Source organism: Artemia sp. Qi Xiang Cuo, chromosome 9 (assembly GCF_049724085.1).
Source record: "Artemia sp. Qi Xiang Cuo chromosome 9, ASM4972408v1, whole genome shotgun sequence".
Lineage (NCBI taxonomy): Eukaryota > Metazoa > Arthropoda > Branchiopoda > Anostraca > Artemiidae > Artemia > Artemia sp. Qi Xiang Cuo.
This window is the reverse complement of record NC_142802.1, coordinates 66067030-66087919: the sequence shown is the minus strand read 5'-3', so window position 1 is coordinate 66087919 and position 20890 is coordinate 66067030. Positions and strand designations below refer to the sequence as shown.

The 20890-nt window shown below is 35.7% G+C and overlaps 1 protein-coding gene across 1 annotated transcript in view; it reads right to left on the bottom strand.

Annotated features, from left to right (window-relative positions):
- LOC148948955 (uncharacterized) overlaps positions 1-20890 on the bottom strand; it is a 76276-nt gene that overhangs the window by 5092 nt on the left and 50294 nt on the right. Inside the window, exons 10-13 of the mRNA XM_089095068.1 lie at positions 14335-16317; positions 12415-12514; positions 11287-11394; positions 4552-4677 (exon numbers count right to left, since the gene is read on the bottom strand). Coding sequence (XP_088951194.1) covers positions 4552-4677; positions 11287-11394; positions 12415-12514; positions 14335-16317 — 2317 coding nt within the window. The remainder of the gene's footprint in view (positions 1-4551; positions 4678-11286; positions 11395-12414; positions 12515-14334; positions 16318-20890) is intronic.

The window sequence follows — 20890 nt, the reverse complement described above, 5'->3', positions numbered from 1 at the left end:
GCTTGAATTCAGTACATCACACAATAACAATGTCATCTCTTATTTCTTGATGTACGAGAGATTTTCATCAATTTATTTATTAATTTTGAATTTAACAAAAGCAGAACATAGAGACACTAAAGCGATCAAGATGCAAAAGACTTGGAAGAAAAAAAGAGGGGTAGACTAAACAAAAATAATAACTTAGTTTAAACCTGCTATAAACAATAAGAAAAGTGCAGTAATGAATTACAAAAAGAAAAGAAACCAAAATAAAACAAGAACAACTAAAAGAAAAAACATGGAATAAGACCATGAAATGGTAGAAACTTTGAAATGACAAAAAAAGTACATGGTCTTTTTACATTGAAGAAACATGATATATTTGAAACGTTCAGAAGCCAAGTTGATTTAGTCGATTAAAGTTACAGTTCAAGAAATTTATAGTAAAGTAACAACGCCATTTCTTGGTTATTAAAGCATTGAAACGCTGATACGACTTTAGATGAAACCATCCCATAGCAGAAGTGCCGTTCATTTTCGAGTCATGCTCAAAAAGTCCCTGTTGCGGATTTTTCAAAGCGAAATTCACAATCGCCGCAAATTCAATGATATACTGACTAGGCAATTATCTTTTTTACTTTTACTACGAACATACTTCATGAGTCGCTCGACCTATTACTATCTTTAATAACAATTTACTGGCGCATGGGCCTAACAAATTGGGGCTAACCATGGCGCATGGGGCTAACCAAGGCGCATGGGGCTAACTTGGGGTTAACCAAGGCACATGGGGCTAACAACTTGGGGCTAACCAAGGCACATGGTTCGAACAACTTGGGGCTAACCAAGACGCATGGGGCTAACAACTTGAGGCTAACCAGGGCGCATGGGGCTAACAACTCGGGGACAGCCAAGTCGCATGGGGCTAACAGCTTGGAGCTAACCAAGGCGCATGGGTCTAACAACTTAGGGCTAACCAAGGAGAATGGGGCTAACAACTTGGGGCTAAGCAAGGCACATGAAGCTAACAACTCGGGGCCAGCCAAGGCGCATGGGGCTAACAACTTGGGGCTAACCAAGGAGAATGGGGCTAACAACTTGGGGCTAACCAAGGCACATGGGGCTATCAACTTGGGGCTAACCAAGGCACATGGGTCTAACAACTTGGGGCTAACCAAGGTGCATGGGGCTAAAAACTTGGGACTAACCAAGGCACATAGAGCTAACAACTTGGGGCTAACCAAGGCGTATGGGGCTAACAAGGCTCCGCATGCACCGCTCCCACCTCAGTTTATTAAAGTTTCACTCTTCACCTAATTTAATGAAGTTTTAATCTCCTTTAAGTCCTTCCTTAAGACCTCTTCCCACGCCAATTGGGAGCGAGCTGCTTTCAATAGACAGTCAAAAAGCCCAATCGTGGGCAATCATTAATCCTTAATCATGTAAAATAGTCTAGCCGTCTTCACCTTTATTTCATTATAGCCCCACAATGTGGAATCAAACCGTATTTACCGTAAAATTTATTGTTTGATTAAGTCAAACAAGACCCTAAAATTGTCCTTAGACAATCCCTTTGGAAAATATTTACCGAATTTGTCTCAGCCTCTTGAAGTGAGAGGCTGAGAGGTCTTATTTCGAACCGTGAAACACGGGTGTTAAGACAAAGAAATAACACAAATAAGTTTAAAACTTTAAACCCTCTTAGGAGGGTTGCATTAAATGAGACAATGATTTTATTCGTCCTAAAACACAAAAGTTTACAGGATAAATATAAATCAATATCTCTGCGTTTTTCAGAACCATACTTGATCATTGTCATTATTGCGGCTTCTAATATTCTAATTTTGGTACACAAACTTATCTTCTTATCCTTCCAAAACTTTGGACGCTTTGGCTATTATTTATTTACATCTTTATAATCGCTTCATTATTACATTATTTACTATTAATAGTGCCATGGTAAGAGAAGCTATATGCTTGATCGAAGCGATTTAGTCCTTTTAGCCCTAACTTTCAAACCTACTCTTGCACCCTGAACTCTCAAAACCTTCAAAATACATTCATTTTCCTAATATTTCAACCAGGACGCTCAAACCATCCACACAGTTCGAGTCTAAGAGATTTTACCTCCAAATTCTCCCATAGCCTTTGCTGTTTTCTTTGGGACGAAATCAGTCAATACAACTCATTTAAGGGCTGGGGGGGGGGCTAATATGCTGCACTGTTTAACTCCTAATTCCAACCTGAATCAACCACTAAACTCACTTCAAACCTTAATCGCAGCGACATTAATCCCATGAATAGCACTAAACACTTTGATGCACTTAACTGGCAGACAATGCAAGAATAGCACCTTCAATAAAGTTTTTCTATCAGCTGAATCAAATGCCATTTCACAATATATACAACTGAGGACTAAAGAGGTCAGATAATTCAAACATTCTCAATTATTAACCTAAGAGCGAAAATTTGACGCGACACATCTCCGTTTCCTGAAACCGCATAATTCTTCTCTTACAGTTTCATCAACAGCCTCTCTCAGTCTAATCAGCATCATCATTCCAAGTAATTTTCTTAAAGCAGAAATCAATCTAATGCCTCTGTGATTACCAGTTACCTTACTTGCTCTTTTCACCTTTCTTACAAAGGTGTCTGATTTAAGTTTTAACAAAATTACTAGGTTCCCTTTTCAAAAATTATTAGGAACGACTTTTATTTATTTTTAAAAAGTATAGATTTCAAGAAAAAAAATGAAACGAAACAAAAAGAAAATATATAGCAAAAATTACTGACGGACTGAACCTAATATTCCAGTGATATATTGATCTAATTAAAAGGCTTTCTCTCAAGAAACGAATCCCCTTTCAAATTGCAAAGACTATTTCAGTCGCAAAACCCAATATCATAGATAATTGTTTTTTTCTTCAGTACATTCTCTACTCTAAGAAAGTACTCCCACCTTCCGGGGTATTTACGCGTCTTTAAATGGTTGTTGTGCCAAAAAACAGAAAGGGGGGGAATATGACCGCATCTCAAACGCAACCGGACATGAGTGCAAGCATTTCGTACAATGGTTAAAATCGATATTACGGTGATTCTGAATTCCGCTTCTTAGTAGCCCTTTTTGCTGATTGGTGATGATCTATCTCATTTTTTCTTAGTAGCCCTTAGTAGCTTGGTAGCCCTTTTTGCTGATTGGTGATGATCTATCTCATTTTTTCTTAGTAGCCCTTAGTAGCTTAGTAGCCCTTTTTGCTGATTGGTGATGATCTATCTCATTTTTTCTTAGTAGCCCTTAGTAGCTTAGTAGCCCTTTTTGCTGATTGGTGATGATCTATCTCATTTTTTTTCAATTCTAGAGGAAAAGGAAAACAAATTCCTTTGTGTGAAGAGAATGAGAGAAATATGAAAATTTATGTATCGAAAGTATCGATACTATTCTAAAATATTCCTCCTTCCACCAGTGTAGTTAAAGCTTCACTCTTTACAGCCCCTCTTATGAAGTTCGGCTTCCTTTCCATAAAGTTAATACCAGCTAATTTCCATAAAGTTAATAAATAGAAATATAAAAACCAGCAAAAATGAAATTCCAGTCAAGTCTTATGCGAAAGTAGTGCATAACCTAAAAATTCTAACTTCCTTGAAATCATAAAACAATACCAAAATTGATACCTAAGAATTATTATTAAATTCATTAAATAGATACCTTGGGTTCAAAATGAAAATAATGTTTTTGCGCAAAACTACTGTTTAGCACGTTCATTATTAATTTTCACTTTTATTTCCGCTTTATTGTTTATAATGTCTTATAGGCATTTTTATTATTTATAATGTCATCACTTTCATTACATAGCTTTAAATTATTATTTATAATAATTTTTTATGATTAAATTATTTAAATTATTAATTATAATATATTTTAATTTAAATTAAAATTTATAATATTATATTATTTATAATTAATTTATATTATTAATTAGAACTGATTTTATTTAAGTAAGGTTTTCACCATACTTAACAGTAGGTGCTTACTAGATTCTAATTAATATTAATTTTATTCCGCATAATTAGCATAAAATTTCTTTGCTTTTTTCAATATGCAATAATAAATAAAGGCAAAGGTACAATACAATAAAGGGAAAGGTATACTAAAATAAAACCGATCTGTTTTGTGGAAGGCTTCTTTTAATAAGCCAATTTAGATTTGACAAGATTTCTGAGGACGCTAATTTTCAGCTGAGGATAAAAATTTTAGTATTTTTGTCGTTTAATATTTTAACTCTTTCATTAAAATAAATTTTGGTTATAAGCATTTGTTCCTCTTATAAGGTACTTCACTATTGAAACTACGACTTACGACTTTTTGGAGAGCATTTTTTTTGTTATTTAATGATATATGAGGCCTTTCATGGTACACATTTGAAACATAAAAATGTATTGTTTTGTAATTTCTATAATTTCGTTGCAAAAATTGGAGTTCACTCTGAAATGTCTATTAAGAGCTATTTTATGAACTTTTCATGGAAATCTCTAACCATATTCTAAGAAAGAAAAAAGGCCATTACATACCAATAGAGGCCCCAAAGAGCCCTGTCGTCTTTGGGTAAACAGCAACTAGAAAGTCCCATTTTTTAGATATTTCTATCCAGCTATCACAGTGCACTTTGCAGTTAGGCACAATAACATTATGTTCACCTATAATAAAAAGATTTTGATAAAAAAAAAAAAGGAAAGAAAAAACGGCCAAGAATTGTTTTTGAGTTTATCTCTAAAAAAAACAAAGGCGGGAGCAAAGTTCTTTCAAAAAACGTGACTCGCACAAATAAAAAAAAATATCTGACTAAATATTATCCTTCATTTACCTGTCAATCACATTTATATTGAAAAAAAAATCACTGATAAGTAGAGTAAGCTTAAAGAAAATGAATGATGAGTAAGCTTAAAGGAAAAAAACAGCAAATTAAATCGTCTTATATGAAAACTTAAAAATGCGTTTTATTTACAAAGATCTGGAATTACTCAGAAGCTCACCTAAATTTATGAGATTTCTAGGTAATGGGAGGAGGTGGGTATGGTGAATAATCTCTTGTGGCCATCTTAAAGCCCTTAGTTAGATTTTCGGCTACTTTTAGTGTCAAATACAACTAACTAATGTAGGTACCAAAGCCATCTATGTGCACCCGTCGTAAAACTTAAAATAATTATTTAGAAGAAAAACAAGGTTTTTATACTGTCAGTACAAAGACAACGTAGAAATTAATAATACCTTTTGTGACTATTGGAAAAACGTGGTAATTTGTTTCATTTCAATGGTTGAATTATTGATATATCTCTGGTATATTCTTTTCTTAACATTTTTTATGCTGAGAGACGGATTCTGTTAATTTAAGGAGCCGACAGTCATCTGCCCGAAAAGAGTAGTTCACCTTTTAAAATAGCCACTACCATTTGGGGCTGAATATATTTCTAGGGCATGCTCAGAGGTGCTGAGTCTTTCAGCATTTTGTTTTAGAAAAAACTAAGCTTCTTTTCCCCACAAAAAGATAATGAGGTAATCCAATTGATTAAAGTTTGCTATTAATTGAAAAAATTAAGAGATATACCTTGTTTCGATGGAACAGATAAAAGCCGAAAAACAAACTAACCCATCGTATCTGCTTTTCTTTTAATGTTGTGATTGCGCTATACTATATTACTAACAACTGACCACAATACCAGGCGACCTGAGGCCAACACAGCTACACACGCTCCTCCTCCATCCCAATCTATTCAAAGCCCCCCTCTTTACACCCTCCGAGGAAGTTCCTATTTCACTTAAATCTTTCCTTGCGACATGGTCCCACCCCAACCAAGGACAATATTCTTTCCGTTTAGACGTAAAAAGTTGGCCAAAAAGGACAATCTTTGGCAATCTGTCATCCTTCATCCGCAAAACGTGCCCTGGCCATCTAAATTTTTCAATCATAATATCAGTGGCGTAATTTCGTCAAAATCCTGGGAGGGTGTGGCAAAATTAGAGCCAATTTTCTCCAATCGATTGAAAATGACAGTGAAAACTGAAAACGAGTCATATATTACCATAAAGGCAAAGATATACTAAAGAAAACTGACCTGTTTCTATGGGTACTTGAATTATGCAGGCTTATCTTAATTTTGACACGATTTTTACATAAACTAAATTTCACCTGGGGGGGGGGGCAAACTTGGGTCTGGAGGGGGCCGTTGCCCCCTGTCCCATAGCAAATTACACTCCTGCATTATAGCCCTTGAAAGTGGGCTTGAACCACACTTTTCGTACAGCCTACTGTTTGAAATACGGTTAGTAAGTCGGTTATTCAAAATAGTAAAATATAAACATGAAATATAAAATCACAGAAACACAATATATAAAATGGCTATAAAATACAATATAAAAGTACAATAAATACAATATGGCTATATTTTTTCTCGAAAACGGCTCACTAGTTTTTTCTAAAAGTTGACACGCTAACATTTTCTGGCCTGGAAAACTCATATAGATTGGTAGCGACTTTGAGAAAATATATTTACAGTCATAATTTTGGAAAAGCCTTTTTTGTATGAATGACGTCACACGGAAGGAATCCGTACCATTGAAATTGTAGAGGACATACACAAATCGAAGAGGGTAGATCTCGTCTTATCTGAATTCCTGCATTAAACGATCACAAAACACTACTCCTTCCTCCCCTTTTTTATTCTCCTCATCACAAGGCATAAAAGGGTTGGAAGAGACCACGTCTTCCTCTCCTGTCTCGCATGGTTGAGGAGGTCACCCATAAAATTATTTTCCCCTTAAAAGCTGAAAAAACTGAAAATAAAAAAGTCCTGTCAATTGCTCCTTTACCAAAGATTTTGACTGCTAATACCCCACTAGAAAATCATCCCACTTTGAGGCAAAATTAAAATACATATGTCAATTTCTTTCAAGTGGTTTATTTCAGTAGGGAACATCTGGCACCCACATCCTTATGTTATGATTTATGAAACTGAACAACTAGTATTACCTATCCAAGAAATGATAAGTTACTCTGCATTTGGTAAAGCCGACTGGTTATTAAAACAAATTAATTTATCACAAACATGACAGATGCAATGCATGCGATCAAACTAAATTTTCCTCCCTTTTTTCAGCAGTATCACCAAAGCCACAAAAATATAAACTAAGGATTTGCTCAAAAGTTAACACACCTTCACTTCACCACAAGCTACTCTATGTTTAGGCAGACACGGTTCGCAAAGCTGTGCACGGTCCAAGTCATTTTTAACAATGAATAAATTTAAGAAGAAGAAAAATATAACAGATAGGGTTGAAAAAAATTCCCCTTCACCGTGTTTCCTCTCTCTTCACCGTAAAAAAAAAACCAATAAACCGTAAAAAAAAGGTCATTTTTAACAATTAATAAATTTAAGAAGAAGAAAAATATAACAGATAATGTTGAAAAAAATTCCTCTACACTGTTTTTCCTATCTCTACACCGTAAAAAAAACCTATTCACCGTAAAAAAAAGTAATTTTTAACAATGAATAAATTTAAAAAGAAGAAAGATATAAGAGAAAGGGTTAAAAAGAATTCCTCTTCACAGTGTTTTGGCGTCTAGCAAGCATTAGAATACCACTAGTTATAGTATGTTTTTTATGGGATACTAAGGGATTAGGATACTAAAATTCTGGTCTATGGCAGTTGCCAATTACGGTTTTGAGATGTGGGCCAAGGGAAAAGTTGAGACAGATACGTTAAATATTTCCCAAAAAATTTAATAGTTTTAGGCATTCGCTTAAGCAAAGCATATCAAACAATAAGCCGTGCGATATACATGGTCTGATCCCACAGTTCAAAGCTTCTTATTTATTTATTATATATACAAAATGTTAATATAATACGACTTTTGAAAAAGGGAAGTACCTAGTGATTTTGGGAAAACTTTAATTAAACCATTTTATGAGAAAGGTGATAAGCGTGAGTGCGGTAATATAGAGACTTTAGAAGGGTTTCTGCAGGAAGCAAATTACTTAGTATGATTATACTTTTTAGACTTAGAGATGCTGTAGATGAAGTTTTAAGAGAAGAACAGTTTGATTTTAGGTTGAGGAGAGGATGCGTCGACCAAATTTTCCCTATTTGATTAATAATTGAGAAGTGCCTGAATAATCAGACCCCTTTAATCCTTAGTTTTTATAGATTATGAACAGTGGTTAAATTAAGCCAATAGAACAGCTCTAGGGAAGCTCTTATCCTCGTATAGTATATCAGATAAATATATTGTTATAAAGTTATAAATATAAAGTTATGGGCGCTATATACGACAACAATATTGGTGCTGTTAAGGGAGGAAATGAGGAGCTGGTTTGGTATTTTGCCACGGGTTTGCCACGGCTATATACGACAGGTTAAAGTTATGGGCGCTATATACGACAACAATATTGGTGCTGTTAAGGGAGGAAATGAGGAGCTGGTTTGGTATTTTGCCACGGGTTTGCCACGGCTATATACGACAGGTTAAAGTTATGGGCGCTATATACGACAACAATATTGGTGCTGTTAAGGGAGGAAATGAGGAGCTGGTTTGGTATTTTGCCACGGGTTTGCCACGGCTATATACGACAGGTTAAAGTTATGGGCGCTATATACGACAACAATATTGGTGCTGTTAAGGGAGGAAATGAGGAGCTGGTTTGGTATTTTGCCACGGGTTTGCCACGGCTATATACGACAGGTTAAAGTTATGGGCGCTATATACGACAACAATATTGGTGCTGTTAAGGGAGGAAATGAGGAGCTGGTTTGGTATTTTGCCACGGGTTTGCCACGGCTATATACGACAGGTTAAAGTTATGGGCGCTATATACGACAACAATATTGGTGCTGTTAAGGGAGGAAATGAGGAGCTGGTTTGGTATTTTGCCACGGGTTAAGCAGAGCTGTGTTCTATCTCCAATTATATGAATCATTTTGATAGACTTTGTCTTAAGGAATATTACTAAGGCTATGGGAGAGCTTGGAAGCAAATGGGAAAGTAAAACTCTCCTAGACTTAAGACTACGTAGATTATTTGAGCGTTCTAGATACAAATGAAAGCAAAATGAAGAAATTTTTGGAGTTTTTGAGAGTTCATGGGAGAGAATCATTTTGAAATTTATTTACAGAAGACTAAGTCGCTTAGACTAGGAATGATTGATGGTGAAGAGATGATGTTGGGTAACAAGAAGATGGAGCAAAAGGATAGCTTTATTTAACTGGATAGCATTATTAGTAATGATAGTGGGTGTAGTGAAGATGTAAAAATTAGAATAGCCAAGATCCAGAGTGGTTTTTCAAAGTCTTAAAAAATTGGAAGTAATAGGAAGATAAGTCTGTGAACCAAGAATAGGATATTGGAAGCTGTAGTGATGTCAGTGGTCAAGTATGGTTTTGAAACGTGGGCACTTTGGAAGAGGGAGGAGAATTTGTCAGATGTTTTCCAGAGGAATTATCTACGGAAAGCTTTGAGTACCCGCTAGACAGACCATATGGCTAACAACAAGCTGTACAAAAAAAATTATGTTTTTTTTTTTCAAAAAAGGGCTAAAAAAAAGTGGGAAGTGGACCCGCTCCCCAAACAAGGTGGGAAGAGGTCGTAAACAAGTGCCAAACAAAAAGTGGCCATCCATCTGTTTGTTTGGCCATCCATCTAGGGCCAAACAAAAAGTGGGAAGTGGACCCACTCCCCAAACAAGGTGGGAAGAGGTCGTAAACAAGGGACAAACAAAAAGTGGCCATCCATCTGTTTGTTTGCCCATCCATCTAGGGCCAAACAAAAAGTGGGAATTGGACCCACTCCCCAAACTAAGTGTGAAGTGGACCCACAGTCCCACTCCCCAAACGAAGTGGGAAGAGGTCGTAAGGAAGGATTTAAAGCAAATTGAAAATTCTTGGGAGCGGCTACAGAGTGAAACTTTAAACAGATTCGGGTGGGGTAGGAACGTGCACGGATGTGTTGGCCTCAAACAATTTGATGCTGCAGAAAGTTGTTAGTAGTAGCATATATATAATATATCTGTTTTATTTTATTCATATTATTTATTTTATTCTTCTACTTCCTTACGCCAATGTATATTCTTATATCGATTGATGAATCATTCCATTAAAACTATTAATCAATTGCAAGTAATTACTGGAAAACCACAGTATTTGATTACTCAAACGATAACTTGCTGAGCTATATACGTACTTAATGATCCAACAGAAATTTTAATCTATCGTTTTTAATTTGTTTTTGCTTTGATTTGATTCTTCTTCTTTTTCTTTTATTATAGAAGAGTGATATCGTGAATGACATTCGACTAAAACGACTACTCTTTTTAATCTTTTCGAACATCCTTTTTTGTTGTCCTATAAATTTTTTTATAGATTTATAAATTTATAAATCTATAAATTTATAAATTGCTGATATTGTGAAAGATATATAGCACAAAACAATTTTTATTTTCAATGTTTTCGTCCATTCTTTTTAGTTGTATTTCAATTTTCCCCCTTTTTTAAAGAAGGTTCATACCGCAAAGTTTTCATTTCAAATATTCTTGTTTTCATTTTTTAAATAAGGATGGTACCGTGAAGGACATTCAAACAAATCATTTTGTTTTCAACGGTTTTGAATATCCATTTTTGTTTTCAGTTGAAATGTTTTGTTTTTTTGTGTTTTTTTTTCACCTTAAAAGAAGGCTGATTTCCTGAAGGATATCGCCAATGGCAACAAATATAATATTTTACTACCCTAAAGAATCCTTTTTAATAGAATACTTAACAATGATGAAATAGAAAAATTAATAGAATACTGAATACAATCCTTAATGCCTAATAGAATACTTATATGCTTAAAATACTTAACAAGATAAAATACTTACTAAACAAAGCTTTTATTTTAAACCTTTTGATGTTATTTTAACTTTCTTGAATGAATTCAATTTCTACACAAACAGCTTGCAAGGATTTGCTTGTACGGTAATTTCACTAGAGGTCACCGGGTTAGTGAGCTCTAGTTAAATTACACACAAAAAAAGAAAGAATAAAGGAACAGAAATTTAACCAAAAAATTTTTTACTGAAAAATTTTACAGTGCTGCAACCAAGCTGGTCATCAAAAACAAAAATTTGCCTAATATTATCTAATTAAAAGCTATGAAACTAAAAAGAACTACGAGGTCCCACAAATAAGGCGATCAATACCTGATAATAATTGAGAAATATAGATAGATAATAATAATCAAACATTTATGGGATTCAATATTGCGAAGACATGAGGCTTACTTTGCGTTAGATCAGGAAGCGAAGTCTTGAAGTCCCAACACTGTACACGAAATGTCTGTGGTGTTAATTGACAAATAAAAAATTGACTATTTCCCGGTAGGACAAAATCTGCAAAATAAAACAATTAACATATTAATAAACAATTAATAAAACAATTAGAAGCAATGAAATACTAGAAAAGAATTAGCCTAGTGATCGGCAAAGGAACAGATTCTTACATTGTTACATATTTAATATATAACAATGTTAATATTTAATATTTAAAGTTAATATTTAAATATATTAAAGTTAATATTTAAATATAATATTTAATATTTAAAGCTGATATTTAAATAGTCATTATGCTCAAGCGCCGACTTGCACAAGTTGTTCAAACCTGGCCTTTTCTCTTCTCGAAATAAATTCCCGTGTTTGCGCATGCTTGGTGACAATAATTACCGACCCAAAAACAATAGAGAAAACTAATTTTTATTGAATTGCAAAGACGATAAAATGAGTGAAACTTAAAATGAAATTTACAAAATAGTTTTTATACCATGTAATATAGTCTCAGAGTCTCACTGAACCTCAGCCAGTATTCACTCATAAAATAATCTTCTAGTTTCAAAGACAAGCAAGAGGGTGCCATTTCAGTTTGAATCTATAAAATGAAGGCATATTCTAATTTCTAGCGCAAGAGGGAAGCAGGTGCTCCAAGAAAGGCCAACAAGAAGGAATTCTGAGGAGCCAAATTTCTTCAACTCTCTCGACGGCATCATTTGATCAGATGAATTCGAGATAAGCACATGGGACCCACGATTGGGGGGGGGGGGTGTAAGCAGCTGCTTCATTTCTACTACAATTTATTTATATATTTGTAGTAGAACGATCCAATCAGCAGACGGCTTCCCAATCTCCAGATATACTTGATGCGATAGGGCTGTACTTAAAATGCCTTCAGTCTTCGAGACGGATGCGTGTGGTGTTGTGTGTGCATGTTGTCAAGTCTCTTGCCACCTCCTGTCCCTGCAATATGACCCTGACGACCAGCAAATACAAATAATTTAGGATCGCACAATTTGTTTAAAACGATTACAGAAATAAGCAGCTTGCTTGACTTGCATAAAATACGATAGAAAGTAAACTTACCATCTAATAAAACATTTGACATAGCATTTTGACGAACAAGAGGTCTAGGCGGCAAATTTATACGCAACTCGCGTCTTCTTGTTGCTTCATTTTCATTCCGCTGAAACAAAAAAAAATATAAGTATATATTTTCCTGCTTTCTTTTTTTTACATAAATATTTAGGAATCTTAATAATGTCTTATTGTATGCTTTCAATATACCATAGTATCTCTGATATTTCTAGCACTTGTCAATCATTCTAAAAGCACTTCTCAAGCATAAAGCTAATTATAAAAAAAGAAAAATATTTGTTCACCCATTTTGGGTCCTATTTTCAGGGGCGCTTGTTTTAAAAACCTAAAAATATTTGTCCGCCTTAGGGTCTTGTTGGTCCAGGGACTTCTGAATGTTGACTTAGAGAAGTTCTGGGAAATTTTTTTTTTGCCCATTTCGAACTCTTTGGGTGAAACCCTTATTTATTAGTTTCATTTGTCATGTAGATACTTTGCCACAAGGACTTAAGTTTAGGTAAGTCCTTTGTATATGCGGTTGCTTTGGCCCAAGGAATTAAATTTAGGTAAGTCCTTTATACATGTGGTTCCCTTGAACCAAGTATTCGCGAATATTTACAATATTTCCAGTCGATTGGAAAAAATGTTTTTGGTCCCATTCTTTGGGGGGCCCTGTCTCGAAACTTTTTTTGGTGAATTAGGATCTCCTTGAACAAGACACTTAAGATATAAGGTTTCAAATCCTTCGGAAAAGAGTTAGTTGGCCCTTTCTCAAGCCCCTATAAAGGGAGAGCCATTATTTTTTTTTTTTATTCTTATGTATTGGGTTCCCCTCTAGCGAATGGCCTAAGAATTTCATGCCGACAGGAAAGTCCCAAAGAAAATTACCCTTGGCTAAGGAACTTGCAGATATGATTGCATTTGACCGGTAACAAAAAGTTTTCACTGTCCTTTTTGGGCCCAAAACTCGGGGGAACCGAAATTTGCTCTCTTGGTCCATTGACATACAAACGGAAGTTTCAGCCCTTTCAAAAATAGCTTTTTAACCCTTTTTCGAGTCCCTGTTGGATTGAGTCGTTTTTTTTTTTTTTTCGGCGGGGGTCCTAGGAACAACGACAAAATATACAAGTTTAAAGCTGCTTGGAGAAGAAGTTCTTTGGTGCCTTTCTGGGTGACCCAAAGCCACAACAAAAATAATTTTTAGTTTCCCTTGACCAAGAAACTTCCATATGTACTGTCAGACCATACAGAAAGTGTTTCGTTTATATATATATATATATATATATATATATATATATATATATATATATATATATATATATATATATATATATATATATATATATATATTTATATATATATATATATATATATATATATATATATATATATATATATATATATATATATATATATATATATATATATATATATATATATATATATATATATATATATATATATATATATATATATATATATATATATATATATATATATATATATATATATATATATATATATATATATATATATGTTGGCCTCTAAGGGCCAGGAGTATTCTGCGAAGGCGTATTTACTGGAATCGTCATCTATTCTGTGACAAATCATTATCAGAGAATTTGGATATGATGCAATGGAGAGTTCTGGGGATACCCGGTGGCAACAAAAAAAAAATCAAGACTGGGATACCCTCTAACAACCTTCAATCCTCAAAAACAGAAATAGAGCTTTCAACTTCTAACAGAACGAGCCCACTCTCAATTTCTATGACCACCCTTTCCCTACAAAGTAGCGGAGAAGAAACAATAATAATACATGGGAGGCATACCACCGTTAACTTTGAACACAGAATAATAAGAAAAAATGAGGCTTAGCAAGAATAATAAGAAAAAATAAGGAGACCTGACGTGAAAAAAGCATTCATACCTGAGAATGGTTAAGCAGAGGTGCAGGATTTAGATGTCCACTGCCATAGAGCGAAGATTCCTCAGCAGCAGCAGGTAATTCTGATACCAAAGCATTTTCTGTTGCAGATAAACTAGAAATACCAGGATCACTACTTGCAATTGAAATGCCAGCAAAAACTCTTTCTCGAGGAAGGCGAGATCCATAACTATGAGGGGATCCATAACGTTCTCGGAAGCGTTGGGCAAGATCATTCTCACGAGAAACCGATTCTTCACTTGGTACTATTTGTTGGGGACGCGCGTTATCAATCCTTCTTATCGGTAAATCTGTTGGATTTTGAGTTGCCTCAGCTTGAGCAGAATCAGACTGATTTCTACTAGCTGTACTCTCTCTCAATTGAGGGGCCTGATTGCCAAGTCTGATTGCCAAGTCTGAACTACCAGCTGAAGAAATCCCAGAGGAACTAATACCATTACCAAGAGTATTTTCTGATAGGTCTTCAAGTGAAACTTCAAGAGGTTCAACTTCAAGTACAGGCGTTTCTTCACTTCGAAGTATTTCTGAAAATATCCCATTATCAGTTCTTCTTCTAGGTACATATGGTCGGTACCTCTCTCTGGATACACGGGCCTCACGACCTAATAGCTGATCTAAACGAGTTGATCCACTAGCAGAAGCTATTTCAGTGGAACTATTGCTACTACCATGAGTGTTTTCTGATAGATCTTGCGGTATACGGTGAATAGATTCGACTTCAAGTACAGACGTTTCTTCACTTCGAAGTATAGATGAAAATATCCCATTATCCGTTAATCTTCTAGGGACATATGGTATATACCTCTCTCTCGGCTGACGAGCCAGATGGGTAATTGTAACTGTTCTATTAGAAGAATCTATATCAGGAGAACTGTTACTACTACCACCATTGTTTTCTGAAAGGTCTTGTGGTAAAAGTTGAATAGGTTCAAGTTCAAGAACGGGTACTTCTTCACTGCGAAGCATCTCTGAAAAAGTTCCATAGTCAGTTCCTGATCTAGGTGCCACTGGTCGGTCTCGGGCAGCATCCACTTGACGAATTAGCGATTCTTCACTCGGAATTTGTAAAGGTCGTTCGTTATCATTTCTTGTTCCAGTCACCTCTGTTGAGTTTTGTGTTGTCTCAGTTTCAGTAGGTTCATTTTGATTTCTGAAAATGTTGATGAATCTCTGTCGCTGGGCACGGAATCTTTCAGAAAAGTACGCTGCTAAATGAGCTCTAGTTTCGCTTGCTAGTTCACTTCTGGTTACAGTGTTCTCTGTTCTATTTTCTAAATAATCACGAATTCTATTTCTAAGTCTGCTTATAGCATCAATAGAGTTATAATATTGAGTTGCCAAGTCTGAGATATTGTTGCGTTCCAGGAGATTATTTCTACTATCAACAAATCTAGAATTATCTAAATAATTTTCACGTCTCCTTGTCCCAGTATCTGTTCTGCGATTTCCTCTGGGATCTCCAATTAAATTTTGATCAATCCTCTCGTTCACTGCAGTGAGTCTTTGAAGCAAGCTTTGAATCCTGTCAGCAAAGTTTGAAGTTCGGTCACCACGAAGAATCTCGTTTCTTCGTGCAGTGGTTTCATTAAAGTTGCTTGAAGATGTATTTCCCATTAAGGAAGGTTCCACATTAATATTCCTCCCAAGTCCATTAATGTGCATTTGATCAGCTACTACTGCTCCCGTTGTTGAATGTGGTGCATGCCTCGTACTTCTAGCAACATGAGAGGTCAAGTCCACTCCTCTTCTTTGACCTACCCTCAAAACAAATTCCTGAACTTGTTCAAATAAATCATGAAATTCCTGTCTGAAGGAAACAGCACTCCCAGTCGTTGCATTATTGCTAGTGCTGTTTATATCTGGAATATCTTGAACCAAGGTTCTCCTAGTTGTATCGACAAAAATACGCAAAGCTCTGAGTCCCAGGTTCTGCAATTCTCGCAAATGTGGTTGAAGTCGACTTTCCTGGATTATAAAAAGTAAATATATAAATAAATAATAATACATAGACATTTAAATAAGTAACGGACATGAATAAGTGTCATTACAAAAGTAATTGCTATATACATTAATAAAAATAATTAAAATTTGGTTGAAGTCAGAGACTAAGGCTCTTCGACTTATATAAACAAAAAAAACATGAAAATACCCCGGGTCAAAGGCTCTACAGTCTCCACAATGGTGGTAGAAGTCCACCTTTCTAGACAATAAAATGTGAATCTTTAGAAATGAATAAATGGTAGTTTTTTTAATTAACTAAACGTGTAACGAATATTTTCCAATCTAAACAACAAAATAGAAAAGAGAATATCAGAAATCCGAAAGAAAAACAAATAGCACGAAGGGATAGGAAAGAAGACACCGGAAAAATTTACAAAAAGAGATAGATAAAGGAGAAAAGGTAAAAAGAAGAGAGATGAAAAAAGAGAAGACTTAACACACTACCCAACACTATTGTTCTGCCAAACTGCGTGTCCAGCTTCTTTAGCATACCAAATAACATAAATATCAAATATGTCAGAAACGAGAACTCTTGTAATGTTATTTACATTTCAATTCTTTTATTTTCAGAAAGTTTACACTTAAATTCTTAATAAAAATAAACTCAATTTAAAACGATCAGTGAAAATTTGTGTTGGTCCATAATTAGGAGAAGATACTAAAATTTGAAGAGGATCAGAATGGTCATTAAAAATCTGAAATGTCCAGAGCTTAGTAGTTAATTGCTTTCTATACTTTTGACGGGAACTAGACGCTGCTCCGCCTTGCCCGGCATCCATGATTTCAGCAATATAATTCGAACAAACTTTGAAATGCATCTTCGCGCCTTAGACACTGGCCTAGCCACACGAGCCGTTTTCTCTTTACAATTTCCAAACTGGGTATGATTTTCACAGCGCTGACGGATCTCATTGTGGATATTCATTCATGGCGTTGGACACGTAGAATCATACGGAGACAATTGTAGCCAAAAACATCTAAATGTACTATTTTGAGCTTTGACAATTCACGTTTGACGCCCATATAGGAGAGTGCTTCCGACGATTATCTCGTAGGCTGTAGTTTTTTTAGTAATGCTTCTGCGTTTCTATAGTAATTTAATGAGCTGAGCAAAACCGACAGAGGCTAGCCAAATACGCCTTTCAGTTCCATGGCCAGACCCCCACCCCCTTCTGAATCGACAAGAGATCTAAGGTACTGGAATTCTCGAACTTGCTGAATGCTGCCATCCAGGGATATAAAGGGGGTTCCGAGAATTTGCACACGTCACTTTGGTCTTTGTTAGAGTAATTCTTAATCCGACCCTGGCAGAGCAACAGGCAACTTTATTCAACACCGTTTGGGCTTTCAGTGGATCATCCTCTGCGAGGGCAATATCATCAGCATAATCCAGGTCAGTGAGTTCAACACCTTTTCCAACCACCGCACCTTCGCGTTTCCTCACAACTCTTTCCATAATCCAATCAGTTACGTAATAGAAAAGGATGGATGATAGGATGTCACTTTGCTTTACCCCTGAATCCACAGTGAAGTTATCAAAGTCTTTACCATAAGCTCGTTTCTTCAACTGCGTGTCCTCATAGTACAGTTTTCAAAAGCTCTACGAAGTGCGAGGGCATTCTCGCCTGAGAGCTCCTCGAATAAATGAATCAAAGGTTGCTACAAAGTCGACGACGATAAGAATCGACGACAAGCAATATCTATGAAATTGCTGAAAAAGCAGCCTAAGGATAAAAATTTGCTCGGTACAAGAACCCCCGGTTTGAAAACCAGCTTGCTCTTTCCTCATTCTCTCTTCTCGGCCTGTTTAAACCTTTTCAGAAGAATAGGTTTTAGATAGATAGACAGATAGGTAGATATTTATTGGCAAAAAGACTATCACAAACCCTAGTGGGCCGAATTCGCATTTCTTAGTTTAAAAAAAATACAATAACAAAATAATACAATAACAACAAATAGTTACCACTGTAACAAAACACAACAGGTAACAGTCAGAAAATGCAGAAAATACAAAATACAAAAGTCATAAATATAGGTCATAACCTCATTACTATAAATATTTTATAGGTCATAATAGATGTCATATCATATTCGGAGAGGTTAGGTCATATTCGGAGAGGATAGGTCATAATATAAAAGGATAAAAAGAATAACAAATAAAATAACGAAATTTTCAAAAATAAAAAAATAATATATACAAAACAATTTAACTTTTTGGCAAACTTACGGGTCATGGTTTTGGTTGGTTTTATTTGTATAAAAAGGAATAAAAGTTTTTTTTTTATAACGTAAGGTGGAAAAGGGTACGGGAGAAAAAATGGGGATGTGTTGGGATATTTTACGGGGGTGGCGATTTCTTATGGGTGAGTGGGGACTAGGAAAGAGGTTTTCAGTACAGGGGTTTATTTGTGCTGACTTTCCAAAACGGAGGCACAAATTTTTTCTTCTTGACTCGAGGGTATCAAGTTTTAAAGTTTTAAGGAGGTAGGAATATGGGACCTTGTCTTCTTTATAAATAATCCTCAGGGCTCTTTTTTGAATATTTTCGATTTTTGAAAAAATGAATATTTTCGATTTTTGAAAACGAAAAAAGACCCAAATCACTGAGGGGACGGTAAGATCCGCTTGTGGTTTTGAACGAGTGTAGGAAAGACGAGGAAGGGGATAAAAGGAGACAGTAATGGTAACTACCACCTAGTGGAGGCAGGGCTTGGGAAGGAATGTAAAACTTATCCATATTAGAACAGATGACATCAAGGGACGTATCTCCTCTTGTTGTCAGAATTTTAACTATCTTTCTAATATTAAGACAGGCACAAATAGAGTCCATCTTTAGGTCATTTCCATCACCTACTAAAACAAAATACCAGCATTTGGATGCTTAGATAAAAAAAAATTTAGCACTAGTCTGGAATTTCTGCATAAATTTACGTTTTTGGTCGATATTTTGGTTTGGGGAATAATAAAAAACTGTTGTTGCTGTTATATTAAAAGGACGGGGGAGAACCTTTGGTCTTAGACTAAGTCAGAGGATTTCATTATATTCGGAGAGGTTAGGAGTGGAAATGAGTTTCGACTGAAGGTTATTTTGAGCGAAGAACAAAGTATCTCTCCCTTTTTTTCTGAGAGGGTGGTCGGAAGGGCGAAGCTTAATGAACTGGGAGTCATTTTTTATTTTAAGAAATTCAGGGTTTTGTGCCTGAACCTCTGTTACAGCTATGACATTATTATTCTCAATTTCAGTGATAATACCCTCAAGTACGGTTGATTTTTCGAAGTTTAGGCTCTCGGCATTGGTAAGTAGGAACTTAGGAAACTTGAACCGATTAGCATACCGAGATATTTTTTCAATTTGGGGCTGGGGGTTAAGGGATGGATTTTTAGCATTTATTAATAAGTTTGGGGGTAGAGACTATAACTCTTGGGGCTGGTGATATGAGACTTTGATATGGAGAAGTAGGGACTCATGGGTGGGTTGGAGTAAGGGGGGTTTGGGAGAAAGGGGCCAGATCTTTTAAACCTGGGTTACTCTTGTCTGATAATATTTGGGAGGGATATAAGACGGTAGTATTTTCAGGGGGATCAACTAGGGAGGGGTTATCAACTTGGGAGGGGTTAACTGGAGCGTTAAGAGGGAAGGGATTTTGCTGGGGAAATGGAGTTTTTTTGCTGGGTGGTAAAGGTGGAAGTTTTTTTAGTGAGCAGGGTAGATTTGTGATAAAAATGGAAGAGTATGCGCTGGTGAGCTACTTTTACTAATCGAATGAAGGGGGCTCCGCTTGTGGGTATGAGAACTTGTAACTATTTTCATATTAAACATTTACTACGCCTGGCTATAGCATAATAATCACTGCTTTTCAAATGTAATAACATGCACTTAGTTTCAAAACATAGGCCGCTTTAAAATTCATGTCAGAGTTTGGAATGGAGAAGTGAGCAATAATTGTCGTTACTGTGACCAGTAATTAAAAAGGACATACAAGGGTGAAAAAAGGTACAATCGCTCTTTTTTATACACTTGTTGGCCAAGTGAAATCGGCAGGCCACAGAATTCTTCCCTGATTTGACTTCAGGAACCGAGTTACTAATGATACTTAAGTTGTCACTGACCTCTGGATCTGGAACTTCCCATTCAAAAGAAGAGTGGGAAACAATTTTGCCGCAATGATTGCAAGAGCGATGCCACGGCAAATCTTAGACTCTGACTTGTCACCTTTTTTGAAGAGAGAAGGGAGGACTGAAACTTTCCAATCATTCGGAAAATCCTATTTTTGGAAATTCTTTTTTTGGAAAATTCTTTTTTTGAAAATTGGAAAATTCTTTTTGTCCAAATTTTGTCAAACAGCGGTTTGAGTCGAGCTGCGACAATCTCATCGCCAGCTTTATATAGTGCTGGAGGTACACCGTCTTTACCAGGAGACTTGTGCTTTTTCAGTGACCGAATGGCTTTTCTTATCTCATCAATATAGGGGGGTTCAAGACAGACTACATAAGGTGCTCGGAGGATTCCTGGAGGGAGGCTTGGGGTTATGTGCGG